General features: G+C 43.1%; 1 protein-coding gene across 2 annotated transcripts in view; it reads right to left on the bottom strand.

Moving 5' to 3' along the window:
* Positions 1-11,259, bottom strand: part of cemip2 (cell migration inducing hyaluronidase 2) — a 91,398-nt gene extending 80,139 nt beyond the window's left edge. The window contains exon 1 of one of the 2 annotated variants that reach the window (XM_060839556.1): positions 10,943-11,259. Coding sequence is in view for 1 of the 2 variants with exons in the window: in XM_060839551.1 (XP_060695534.1) it covers positions 3,593-3,595 (3 nt within the window). In the remaining variant the exon portion in view is untranslated. Of the gene's footprint in view, positions 1-3,592; positions 3,611-10,942 lie in introns of those variants that run through there. The other variant, XM_060839551.1, reaches the window with a different exon arrangement.
* Positions 11,260-12,852: the final 1,593 nt, after the last annotated feature.

Below are 12,852 nucleotides of genomic sequence, written 5' to 3'. Positions count from 1 at the left end.
ATCTGCTGCCTTTGCCTTTCTGCGTGGAAGTGCTGAGGCATTTGGGAGGTTCTGCCTAAGGAGCGTTGATGACTTTTTGCAGTGCATCTTGTCGATCGTGCACACTGCTGCTACTGAGCATTGATGGTGGAGGGAATGGATGTCTGTAAATATGGTGCTAATCAAGCAGGTTGCTTTGACTTGGTGGTGTCAATAATCTTGAATGTGATTGGAGCTGCACTATCCAGGAAACAGAGGAATGTTCCATCACAATCTTGACTTGTGCCTTGTAGAAGACCAGGAGAAAGTGAGGACTGCAGATGCTTGAGCTCAGAGTTGAAAAATGTGGTGCTGGAAAAGCACAACAGGTCAGGCAGCATCTAAGGAGCATGAGAATCGACATTTCAGGCATAAACCCTTCATTCAGGACATTCCTGTCGATTTTCCTGCTCCTCGGATGCTGCCTGACCTGTTGTGCTTTTCCAGCACCACACGTTTCCACCTTATAGAAGTCAGGCAGGTTTTGGAGAGTAAGGAGGTGAGCTACTCAGTGCTAGAACTCCTAGCCTCTGACTTGTACTTGTACTAACAGTATTTATGTGGTTAGTTCAATTCATTTTGTGGTTGATGATAAGCCCCAGAATGTTGATGGAGCAATATTCAGTAATGTTAATGCCATTATTTGGAGATGCCGGTGTTGGACTGGGGTGTACAAAATTAAAAATCACACAACACCAGGTTATAGTTCAACAGGTTTATTTGGAAGCACTAGCTTTCTGAGCGCTGCTCCTTAATCAGGTGGGTGTGGAGTATAAGATCACAAGACACAGAACTTTTAGCAAACATTTTGCTTTAAATTCTGTGTCTTACGATGTTATACTCCACAACCACCTGATGAAGGAGCAGCGCTCCAAAAACTAGTGTTTCCAAATAAACCTGTTGGACTATAACCTGTTACTTGCCATTGAATGCCTTGTAGCAATGGTTAGATTCTGATTGTCATTGCACTTGTATGGGGAAAATGTTACTTGCCACTTGTCAGCCCTAGCCTGGATAAGGTCCAGATCTTGCTGCATTGGGTATGAACTGCTTCAGTGTCTCAACAGTTGTGAATATTACTGAACACTCTGCAATCATCAGTAAACACCTCGTCTTGTAACCTTCTAATAAAGGGAAGATCATTGATGAAGCAGCTGATGATGATTGGGCCTAGGACACTAACCTAAGGAACTCCTGCAGTGATGTCCTGGAACTGAGATGACTGACCTCCAACCACCACAACCATCTTGCTTTATGCCAGGTATGACTCCAACCACTACATAGTTTTCTCCTAATGACTCCAGTATTGTTGGGGTCCTTGATACCACACTCCATCAAATGTGACCTCGACGTCAAGGGCAGACACTCTCACTTCACCTCTGTTAGGATGTTAGTGAACCAGATATGGTTTTACAACAATCAATACCACTTTCATGGTCCTGATTATTGAGTCTAATCTTCTATTCCATTTGCCTTTGTAATTGCTTGCTACACCTGCCTGTCTACCTTCATTGAGGAGAAAGTGAGGTCTGCAGATGCTGGAGATCAGAGCTGAAAATGTGTTGCTGGAAAAGCGCAGCGGGTCAGGCAGCATCCAAGGTACAAGAAATTCGACGTTTCGGGCATAAGCCCTTGCCTGAAATGTCGAATTTCCTGTTCCTTGGATGCTGCCTGACATGCTGCGCTTTTCCAGCAACACATTTTCTGTCTACTTTCATTGACTGGTAAACTAGGACACACAAATCCCTTTACATTTCCTAAAATATCACCATTTTAATAGTATTTAATAGTGTATAACTTCACATTTAGACACATTGTCCTGCATCTCCCATGTGTTTATCCACTGGCTCAAATTGTCTAAATCACTTTGAAGCCTCTTTGCCTCCTCCTCACAACTCACGATCCTGTTTGGTTTTGTATCATCAGCAATAGACCTGGAGAAAGCTTCATTTAGGTCCACTCTCTGTTTTCTGTCAGTGATGGTACCTCCCAGAATACGGTCAGAGTGGCTTCCAAACTCACTGATGGCTGGGTCCTTTCCACCATTTTGATTGGGAAATCTCCCCTGTTTGTCTTGATCAACCTAAGATGGTGCAGCAGGTGTCAGCCTAATAGTAACCAGGACAATGCTGGCTGTGGTTGCAAACAAAAACATTTAGCCAGTTTATACATTCCTAATTGACTTTTAATAATCCATGCAGAAGAGAGGCAATACCTTGGCTTCTCATCCTCATTTTGCAATCTCTCTATGGCTGTGGGTAGCGTTCAGCCTGAGTACACAAATTGTATAAGGTACTGGGAAGCTTGAAGCTAGAGCCAACATATAGAGTAAACATTGAAAATAGAGTCAGAGAGGTATACAGCATCGAAACAGACTCTCGGTCCAAATCGTCCATGCCGACCAGATATCCTAAACTAATCTAGTCCTATTTGCCCGCACTTGGCACTATATCCCTCTCAACCCTTCCTATTCATATACCCATCCAGATCCCTTTTAAATATTGTAATTGTACCAGCCTCCTCCACTTCTTCTGGCAGCTCATTTCAAAAAATGCACCACCCTCTACATGAAAAAGTTGCCCCTTAGGTCCCTTTTAAATCTTTCCCCTCTCACCTTAAACCTATGACACCTCTAGCTCTGCACTCACCTATCCCAGGAAAAAGACCATGTCTATTTATACTATCCATGTCCCTCATGATTTTATAAACCTCTATAAAGTCACCCCTCAACCTCCGACACAGTAGGGAAAACAGGCCCAGCCTATTCATGCTCTCCCTCTAGCTCAAATCCTCCAATCCTGGCAATATCCTTGTAAATCTTTTCAAGTTTCATAACATCTTTCCGATAAGAAGGAGACCAGAACTGCATGCAACATTCCAAAAGTGGCTTTCTTCACTATCCTATCTACCTGAGACTCCACTTTCAAGGAACTATAAACCTGCACTCCAAAGTCTCTTTGTTCAGCGACACTCCCCAGGACCTTACCATTAAGTATATAATTCCTGCTCTGATTTTGCCTTTCCAAAATGCAGCACCTCACATTTATCCAAATTAAACCCCATCTGCCACTCCTCAGCCCATTGGCCCATCTCGGTCAATGATCCCAGTGTACTCTGAGGTAACCTTCTTCGCTGTCAACTACATTTCCAATTTTGGTGTCATCTGCAAACTTATAAATAACCTCCATTTACATAAACAACAAAAAACAGTGGACCCAGCACTGATCCTTGTGGCACACCACTGGTCACAGGCCTCCAGTCTGAAAAGCAACCCACCACCACCTTCTACCTTTGAGCTAGTTCTGCATCCAAATGGCTACTTCTCCATGTATTGCATTTTTGTTCATTACAGGAGAACACCCACGATAGGACAATGAATGTGTATGCAGGTGGAGCTGTGGCCAACATCCATGTCCTCACTCCTAATGAGGAGACAATCAGGCCCTCAGGGAAGACTAGGACCATTCCTGAGGAGATGCAGAAGCATCCATGTCCCATGAAACACACAAGTACCATGCTTCATTTCACAGCAACTCTCATGTGAACCCCACTGTCACTTTCAATCATTACATACCATTTCTAGCCTCTGGTCATGATGTCTTCTCTCCTTCTTTCATCTTGCAGGATTTCCCTGGCCCACCCTCAACCTCTGCAAAGGCTTGCCTGGCCCCACCTGAAGATCCTTCCTTAGTCTCTGAGGACAAGAGAATAGAGGGCTCAGACGAAGCATCAGCAAGGCAGCTCCTGCCTGTCCCACCTCAAATGCAGCTCAAATACTGACACTTTAAGGTGGGAACCTTAAATAGAGTGTGAGAGTACACAATCTGGTGAGCACCTCAGTGTGACAGCTCTTTGGATGGACCAGGGGGAAACAATCCAGACTGTTGTCTCTCAGAGGACTGCTGGAAAACTGGCAACAGCTCAGCTCCAGGCAAGAAAGTACTCCGTGATGTTGGCTATCAGTGATTTCATGCACAGTGAGGAATGGTAGTAGCAGAGAAACATCTGGGATACAATGTCCCTCATCTCCCAGAAGCTGTGTCAGTGCAGCTAATCCTGCTACCATCTGCCTGACTCCACAGAGAGAGGGAGCGAGAGCCTGCATACAGAGACTGACCCGATCCTTGAGGGGCTGCTGGAAAGGTACACAAACCTGCACTTCATCACCCTCAGGACTGAACGCATGTTGACAGGGACACATGGAAACCTAACCCCAGTTTAGGTACCCCATCCTCATAAGGAGACAGGGCAACACCAGGAGCTACCCAGGCAGACATGGATCTACATACAAGCCCCTCAGCAGTTTCCTGTCAGAATAATGTACAAGTGGTCAGACCCTCCACCTCCACCCTTACTGCTCCCCCCTCCCCACCACCACGCCGACCCTTGGAGCTCGAAGCTGAGAAGGGCCAACTTGCGTAAGAATGTCTGGCCTATCTAGACACAAGCTCCCTGGCGTCAAAGCTCCCAAACCTCCAGGGCCAAGGGACTCCATTGCCGAGCAGACTCACTGCACCTTATTTTCAGAACGAGGGACTGCTGTAAGAAGTGCAAGAGGGAAGTGAAAAAAATAGAACTTTTTGAGGACACTTTGGGCAGCATGGGTGAAAAAGGTTTGTACGTGATTGTTACTTTCTGCATAAATCATCGAGATGTTAGCTGTCATGTGTTTGAGAGTCTTTACACTTGTGCATTCCCGAATTTCATTTCACTATCATCGGCAGATGTTTCTAACACAGCCTGGGCACAAAATTCTGGAATTCTCTCCTGAAACCTCTCTACCTCTTTCCCTTCCTCAAGTCTCTCCCCTCTTGAAGATAATCCCTAAAGGAAAATCTTTGACCAACCTTTGTCACAACATGGGAAGTTATGGGTGACTAATCAAATTCCCTTCTACCTTGAAGCCACAAGTCTTTCAAAAATAAAAAGGATGGCTTCAAAATGCCATGAAAAGCAAGCATAGCTTGTCCTCTATTGCAAATATCTGGGTATCATCAATAAGAAATAACTGAGTGGAGCAGCATCAGCATGATCAAAATAAACAGAAGGAATCATTATTTATGATATGGAAAGACAATGGTTAATAAAGCCAACTCTTTAAAAGATTCAAACATATTCAAGTCAAGAAGATTTCTTTGAGTAAAGTAGCTTTGAAGTAAACAACTAAGATCACTTATGTAAGTAAGTCATTTCAAAACATACAGGAATAGGTATATCTTTAGATTTTAAGATGTACTGTATTCAACAATGTAAGCACCAAGTTCAGGCCATGAACTCTGTACTCCATTTTGGTTTTTTTGCCAAGTAACACTTTGTATCGTTTTTCCCATGTTTTTTGCTTCAGACAAAGCTGTCCTTTGTTCTACCATTAACACTTACTGTACATCAATGCCTTGTTTCTTTACCACACCATTGACATCCTCTTTGCCTTTTGTTCCTTGACGTCTTTGTCATTTAATCTCATGCTTCCTCGAACCTAACCCAGAACTTTCCCTTTTCTTCCATCTGACCCTCCTCCCTTTTTCAAACAGCATAAACCCATCACATTTTGACCTCTCTTTATTGACAAAGAAGTGTCACGTTGAAATCAAATAGTTACTCTGGGCATAATCTTCCCAGCCCTTGAGCAGTGTGGATATTGGCGAGCCAGTCGGGAAAATATGGCAGGACTGGAAAAATTAGGTTCTCTACGTTGAGTAAAGTGTCTGACTCTGCATCCAATGTTTGAACAGTGAGAGGATAATGTGGCCAGTGTGTGACAAGAAGCTTACTTGCGGCCATTTGCATGCATTACCATTCTACTAGAACTTAATTTTGTCTCATTGATATGTAGTTTTCTAACCTCATATGCACCAGGTAAAATCTAGATGGTAACAATTCCCGAAATGGAAGTCACAACCAGTAGCTGGCAAATCCAGCCTGCCACTTCCTCCTTTGGAATCCTATCTTATACAGTGTCCCTGGTATGTCAGGTTACGGTCCATGGGCAATGACCACCTACACTGCCATCCTAGAGGTTGGCATCAGAAATGCACCAGAATCACTGCAAATATATGGCACATCGCCAACTCAATTATAACAGAGTCCTTCACTTGGGTGCTGCACTTTGGAACAGACCAGCACCTTCAATTACAATGCTGCTGCCAGGACACTTTGTGCACAAGGACAAACACCATCCAATGGGTTGGACCAGGGGCCATCTCACATGCTGCCTTAGTGTTCACTTACTCTGTGCCTAGTTGGATGCTGGAAGCATCTTGTCTAGTCATACGTTTTTACACTCTGTCCCCACAGACAGACCTTAAATGCTCACAATACTTTAGTCTGCCTTGCCTTCCATTTTAGCGCAGTCTCAAAGGTAGTTTCTCTATGCTGTCAGCAGTGGTCAGTCAAGGGGGTGGCCAACTTACTGCATCACCATGCTACATCAGTGTTACACCAGCTCCTCCACCACAGACAGGATGTATAGCAAAATCCCAGCATGCTGTGCTCTGTATAACTGGAGCCGGCAAAGATGGGATATGATGGAGGCTTAAGAGCTGAGAGAGTGATAGCAGTTTTCTGAGGAGGAACATCACCTTCAGCATAATAGAGTGCTGCAATATCAGATGCAACAATGCAGACAACTTAATTCCCACCCAGTTCCATTAGAGATAAGTTGGATGAAGTGACCACCTTTTGACTGTAAGTTTGTTACTGCTCATAAGGCAAGTGCTCTCTTCCTGTTAGTATAAAGGCAGGTTGTGTTTGTTTCTTCTTCACGGTTTTTTACAATATGAAGGCTTTCAGGTATGCTATGCTCCCATGGTAAACAATGAAATGATGTTGGGCTACACAAGGCATTGGGAGTACAGTAGCACTCATTTATACAGGATTCTAAGATGACATGATGTTAAAGACGAGTAAGCTTTGTAGCCTGGTTTTCTTAAATAGCAGTGAATTTATCAATGTGCACTCATTTTTGCAATGAAGTGTCAGCTATACCACCTATGTTCTGTTTTTTTATTTCAGATTTCCAGCAATCATAGTATTTTGCTTTCATGAGATCTTTGACAGGACTCTTTTAACGTCAGCAATACAGTGACTAAACAAGTCTGGTTTAACACCCTTTTTGCAGAGGGCCAAAAGAAAGAGCTAAGTCCATATCTGTGTTGAACCACAGGAAGAAAGACATTAACTAAGTGTTAAATGTTAACTATTATTGGTTCTGATATCTCCTTATGGCGTTTGGCTTTAAATTTTACTGGGTAGTCACACTCCTGGGAAACACCTTGAGACATTTGCAGCATTAACAGGAAATTAGGATGAGCATTTATAGAACAGCGATTCAACTTGAAATGGGGAATTCTACTTAGTGAAGGTAATGTTCAGAGGTCACTTGACAGAGGTAATCAAAAGCCAGAAGGAGCCTGAACAGAAATAAAAAGGGAGAAACTGTTGCCATTAGCAACAATTTCAAAAACCCAAGGACACAGATGTAAGGTGTTTGACAAAAGAATCCTTAATGATATGAGGAATGTTGTTTCATATGGCAAATGGTTAGATCTGGAACATATTTTCTGACACTGATGTTGAAGTAGATTTGATTGTGCTTTCAGTAGGCACTTGGACTTTATTTCAAAAATATACATTATTCATAAAAATATCTTTATGTATATAGTCACTAAAGTAGTTCTACCCTGTACAATAGCGTATGGAGAGTTTGACTCTATCCAACAAAACAAACAAAAGGCATTTCTCACTGGTATAAGACTTTATATATATTTGAGGTACTGGGAGGGTCCGATAACTGAACAGAATCCCATTGTACTTTGACAGAAAGACCTTAGATAGTGTTCTTTCCCTACTACACCTTGGCAGTTGCCCCAAACTTTAATGTGTCCCTCAGCACATAGTCCTGGACCTTGGAAAGTGCCAGTCTTCAACGCTCAGTCAAGGTCTGCTCTGAAGACCAACAAGTCTTAGACACATCAAAGAACATCTTTCACCAAGTTGATGATCCTCTAGGTGCAGTTTATGTTTGTCCTGGAAAATAGACTGTGGAGCAGAGAGTCCGGCATCACAGAGCTGCTCGGGACGAACCTTGACACAAACCGATGCATCTCTCTCCAGACTTCCTTTGCAAAGGCACCTTCCAGAAGGAGATGTGTGACAGTGTCTACACCCATTAGCCTCTTCGAGGGCAGTGTGTATTGGCGCAGAGAGTCCGGGCATACAGGAGGGTAGCGTCCTTCTCACCACCAAGCAATGTCTCGGTGCCTGTTGGAAAGTTCTGGTGATGAAGCTTTCTGCCAAATGACTTTGACAGTCTGCTCAGGGAACAACCTGACTGGATCCACCCTCTCCTCCTGCAAGATCTTGAGGATGCTACATGCTGACCATTTCCTGATGGAAATGTGGTCAAAGGCTTATTCTTTGTAGGTTTCCCCATGGAGGAGAGGTGATACAGAACAGTCTAACTGCTTGGAGCATTTCACGGTGATGAGGCCAGTCCCATCCTTCACAACACCAGGGACAGTAGAATGTCAGTACATCGTGACACTTGATGTTTGCGTACTGAGGGTCTATACACAGCTTGATGCAGCTACACACAAAGGTGTCCATTCGGAAGAGGGCGGGGTTGGGTATGTTCTCCACCTCCCCCGTCCAGAGTTTTGTACATGGTGTCCCTGCAGACACGGTCCATCTGAGACTTCCAGATGACATAGAAAAAGGCTTGGGTAAATGCACCAGCACAGGTTCAGGGGATGGGCCAGATCAACACCACGAACAACAACAGAGAGTACCTCACATCTGACGACCAGGTTTTTTTTTACCTGCAATGGAGAGAGAGAGGTCCTCCGAAAAGACCACCTTTCTACCTCACCTTGGTGATACACTCCTCCCATTCCCTGTTCCAAAACATAAACCCAACACCTCCAGGTAATCTGTTCTGAGGGCATAGGGGATAAAGGATCAGTTCCCAAAGAATATGGCCTTGTTCTTGCCTCAATTTACCTTGACTCTCGAGTTGGTTGCAGTTGCTCACTGTCTGTGCACTGACAGTGGATCCAAGCAGACAATGGTGACATCATCCATATACAGGGAGGCTTAGACCTACAGGCATAGTCACCCCTCTCTGGCTCTCCTCTTTCCTGATGGACTCAGGTGAAAGCTTTATGCAACACACAAACAAGGCAGGAGAGTGTGGGAAGCCCTGCCTGAATCCAGATCTGATCGAGAAGCTTTCTGATTACCACCCATTGATTGACACTGCACTAATGATGCTGGTGTAGAGCAGTTGGATCAAATTGTGGATTCCCTTCCCAAAGCCCATTTTGTAAGCATGTCCCCCAGTAACTGTGCAATATCCTGTCAAAGACTTTCTTCTAGTCCAGGCTGATGAGGCAGGATTCCACCCCCTATCCTGAATGCAGGACAATCCCAACAATGAGGAGCATAAAGCTCTCAGACACTTCGATAATTATCTGAAGTGGAAAATGTTGCAGGTTTACAGCGAAAGGACCAGGGAATGGAAGTAGACTTACTTAACCTTATCACTTTTTCATTGTTGACAGCTAATTATGCTCCATTACTGCCACTGATCAGATAAATAGGAACATAGGAAATGACTTGTCACCTGCTTTAAAGAAACAAAATACAGTTGATGAATGATGAACTGGGATGATGTCTGCATCAGATAATTCAAATAAAGAGACATAGTAGTTGGAATAAAGTAGTCAGCCCTTCCAGCCTGTTCCATCACCCAGTTGGAGGATGGCTGATTTCTTTATTAATGCCATCTGCACTGCTTGGTACTGTAACCTTTAATACCGTGTTTGTAATATGAATCTACCAATCCCACAAATTGACATTTCCAATTCAACCCAAAGTCTGAAGAATGTTTTGAGTTCCAAATTTTCAGTGTTGTGAAAAGGGCTTTCTAAAAGACCTGGCCCTAATTTTGAAGTTTCTCTCCTTCATCTCGGCTCTCCCCACCCAGAGGAAATAATTTCTCCCTATCAATTTCTTTAATCACCTTAAAACATACCAATTTGATCACCCCTTCACCTCTATATCCAACAAAATACACACCTCCTTCCTATAACATATTCTCATAACTTAACCCTTTCAGCACTGTGATGTCATACTGCACCACACTTCCTTCATGGTAATATCTCATAAGGAGCTGTCTGAAACTATTTGTCTGAAACCAGGCAGTGTTTCTTTTGTTTGAATTGAGTTTTGGTTCTTGAAGTCAAACAAAGTTGAGGGATTGAGAAAATCTGCTGCTAAAACTGTTGGTTTTAAGATCCAGCCCGTACTTCATGTGAGAAAAGCAAGTTTTACTGTCATTTCAGAATACAAATATCGAGGTTATTTTTCATAAACTTTATCTCATAAACTAAGCTAAGAAGGCTGGATCTGTACGGCAATGGATAACATTGCCAACAGTTTCCTGGAAGGCCTATTACTGTTAGAGAATGAGACTCAAAGGGAATTGAGTCAGTCACATTAGTTCATAATTTTGAATTTGGGTGGGCTTCATTGCTACCAGAGAGAGAAAAAAAATTGGATTCTAAATGTATGTGGGTGGAAATCTGTTTTCCTGCTAAAGAAACACAGGCAGAGTCTTAAATAATTATGATTAATGTTTCAACACCAATGTGCTTTTATATAGTGCCTTTCATGTTGTAAAAGTCCCAAAGGGTTCACAGGAATGTTATCAAACAGCAATTTGATACCGAGCCACATAAAGTATTGCGACAAAGGAATGCCAAATTCAAACAGTAAAACAGTAATAAAAATACACTTGTTTAAGATCTCCTATTTTTTCAGGCAAATTGAAAGATAAATAAGCTTTCAGAAATGAAATGTAATTAAATCAGAAGGTCTTGACCTATGTTGAAGCAAGAGACAATTTCTTTGCTTTGTAAAGACTTACCTTTCGATCAGAGAGGACTGTTCAGAATTTGTTCTTGTTAACTTGAGCGGAATGGATCATTCCTCAGGAGAAAGCAGAAAGAGTTCAGTCTTGGCTTCCAACTTACTTCCCCTGTGTCTAAATGGTAACAAGTTAATCTCGGCAATTCACTTTTTCGAAACAAATCTCTACAAATCAAAATTGTATTTTTTTTTTTGCCCTTCACTTTAAAGCACTGTTTTCACTTCTTCTCACTTAATGTTCTGTTGTTGGAACTCCCTGGAATGTAACGAAGTCTGACTTCAGCTGGGATAAACACTTCCCATCTTCCCAACTCCGTCCCATCCAAGCTGCAGAACTTCTTCTTCGTGTTTTTGTCTGCTTTTTATACAGGGAAAGGGGAAAAGACGGTGTCCGGTGGTCCTCCCCCTCTTGGACCTGGAGGAGAATAATTCAATGTTGTTCCTGATTTCTGTCAACAGGATCTTACTTCAGATAACATTCCCCTGACAGGGCACCTTACTCAGGATGGAGTCCTGCATTTTACTAATGCTTCCTCTTGCAAATCATTTCCCCCCCATCCTAATCACAAAGTGAACACTTTACATTGACCACAAACACTTTCGTCACACAATTGTTGTCCTGCAATTAATTACCTTAATAGAGCCATGATATACCAGAACTAAGCAGAAACCAAATTAGGGGCAGTTTTCTAACCTACAGCCTTTGCGAAGGCATGAATGCTGGTCATCAGTAAAGGAAATCAGCAATGACTCAGGCAGTAGCTCTCTCTCATTTCTGTGAAGAACATTGTGAGTTCAAGAGGTCAAGCCAGAGATGTGTGCACAAAATCCAAGATAATACTGATGCAATCCCAATGAAAAGCTGCACCATCAAAGGGGCATTCTTTTTCAGAAGAGACATTAAACTGAGGGCAAATCTGGGTAGATACAAAAGATTTAGGGTGTAGGTTTGCTCGCTGAGCTGTAGGTTTGATATCCAGACGTTTCATTACCTGGCTAGGTAACATCATCAGTGGCGACCTCCAAGTGAAGCGAAGCTGTTGTCTCCTGTTTTCTATTTATATCTTTCTCCTGGATGAGGTTCCTGGGGTTTGTGGTGATGTCATTTCCTGTTCGTTTTCTGAGGGGTTAATAGATGGCATCTAGATTTATGTGTTTGTTTTTGGCGTTGTGTTTGGAGTGCCAGTCCTCTAGGAATTCTCTGGCATGTCTTTGCTTAGCCTATCCCAAGGATAGATGTGTTGTCCCAGTCGAAATGGTGGGTTTTTTTTCATCCGTGTGTAGGGCTATGAGGGAGAGAGGGTTAGCTAGCCACAAAAAGACACGACCCTCATGCCAGAAACGTCAATTCTCCTGCTCCTTGGATGCTGCCTGACCTGCTGCGTTTTTCCAGCAACACATTTTCAGCTCTGATCTCCAGCATCTGCAGTCCTCACTTTCTCCTAGATAGCTCATTCAGCCTGCTCTACCATTCTTTACAATTATGCTGATAGCTGATAGCGAGCTTATGAAAACTGCCACGTAAATGCAATTCTTTCTTTTTGTGTGAAGCAGCACAAATACTGTAGTTTTGGCATCAAGCTGCCATGCCTTTGCATAACGACCTGTCGATTAATTGGGTTATCTTCCTTTGTTTGAGCAATATTGTTCCATTAGCACCACTTAACTGCAAGACACATAGAGTCATAGAGTCATACAGAGGTACAGCATGGAAACAGACCCTTCGGTCCAACCCGTCCATGTTGACCAGATATCCCAACCCAATGTAATCCCACCTGCCGGCACCTAGACCATATCCCGCCAAACCCTTCCTATTCATAGACCCATCCAAATGCCTCTTAAATGTTGCAATTGTACCAGCCTCCACCACTTCCGCTGGTAACTCATTCCATACTCGTATCATCCTCT

This window comes from Hemiscyllium ocellatum, chromosome 2 (assembly GCF_020745735.1).
Source record: "Hemiscyllium ocellatum isolate sHemOce1 chromosome 2, sHemOce1.pat.X.cur, whole genome shotgun sequence".
Taxonomy (NCBI): domain Eukaryota; kingdom Metazoa; phylum Chordata; class Chondrichthyes; order Orectolobiformes; family Hemiscylliidae; genus Hemiscyllium; species Hemiscyllium ocellatum.
The sequence above is the reverse complement of the archived record's forward strand: the minus strand, read 5'-3'. Positions and strand labels throughout refer to the sequence as shown.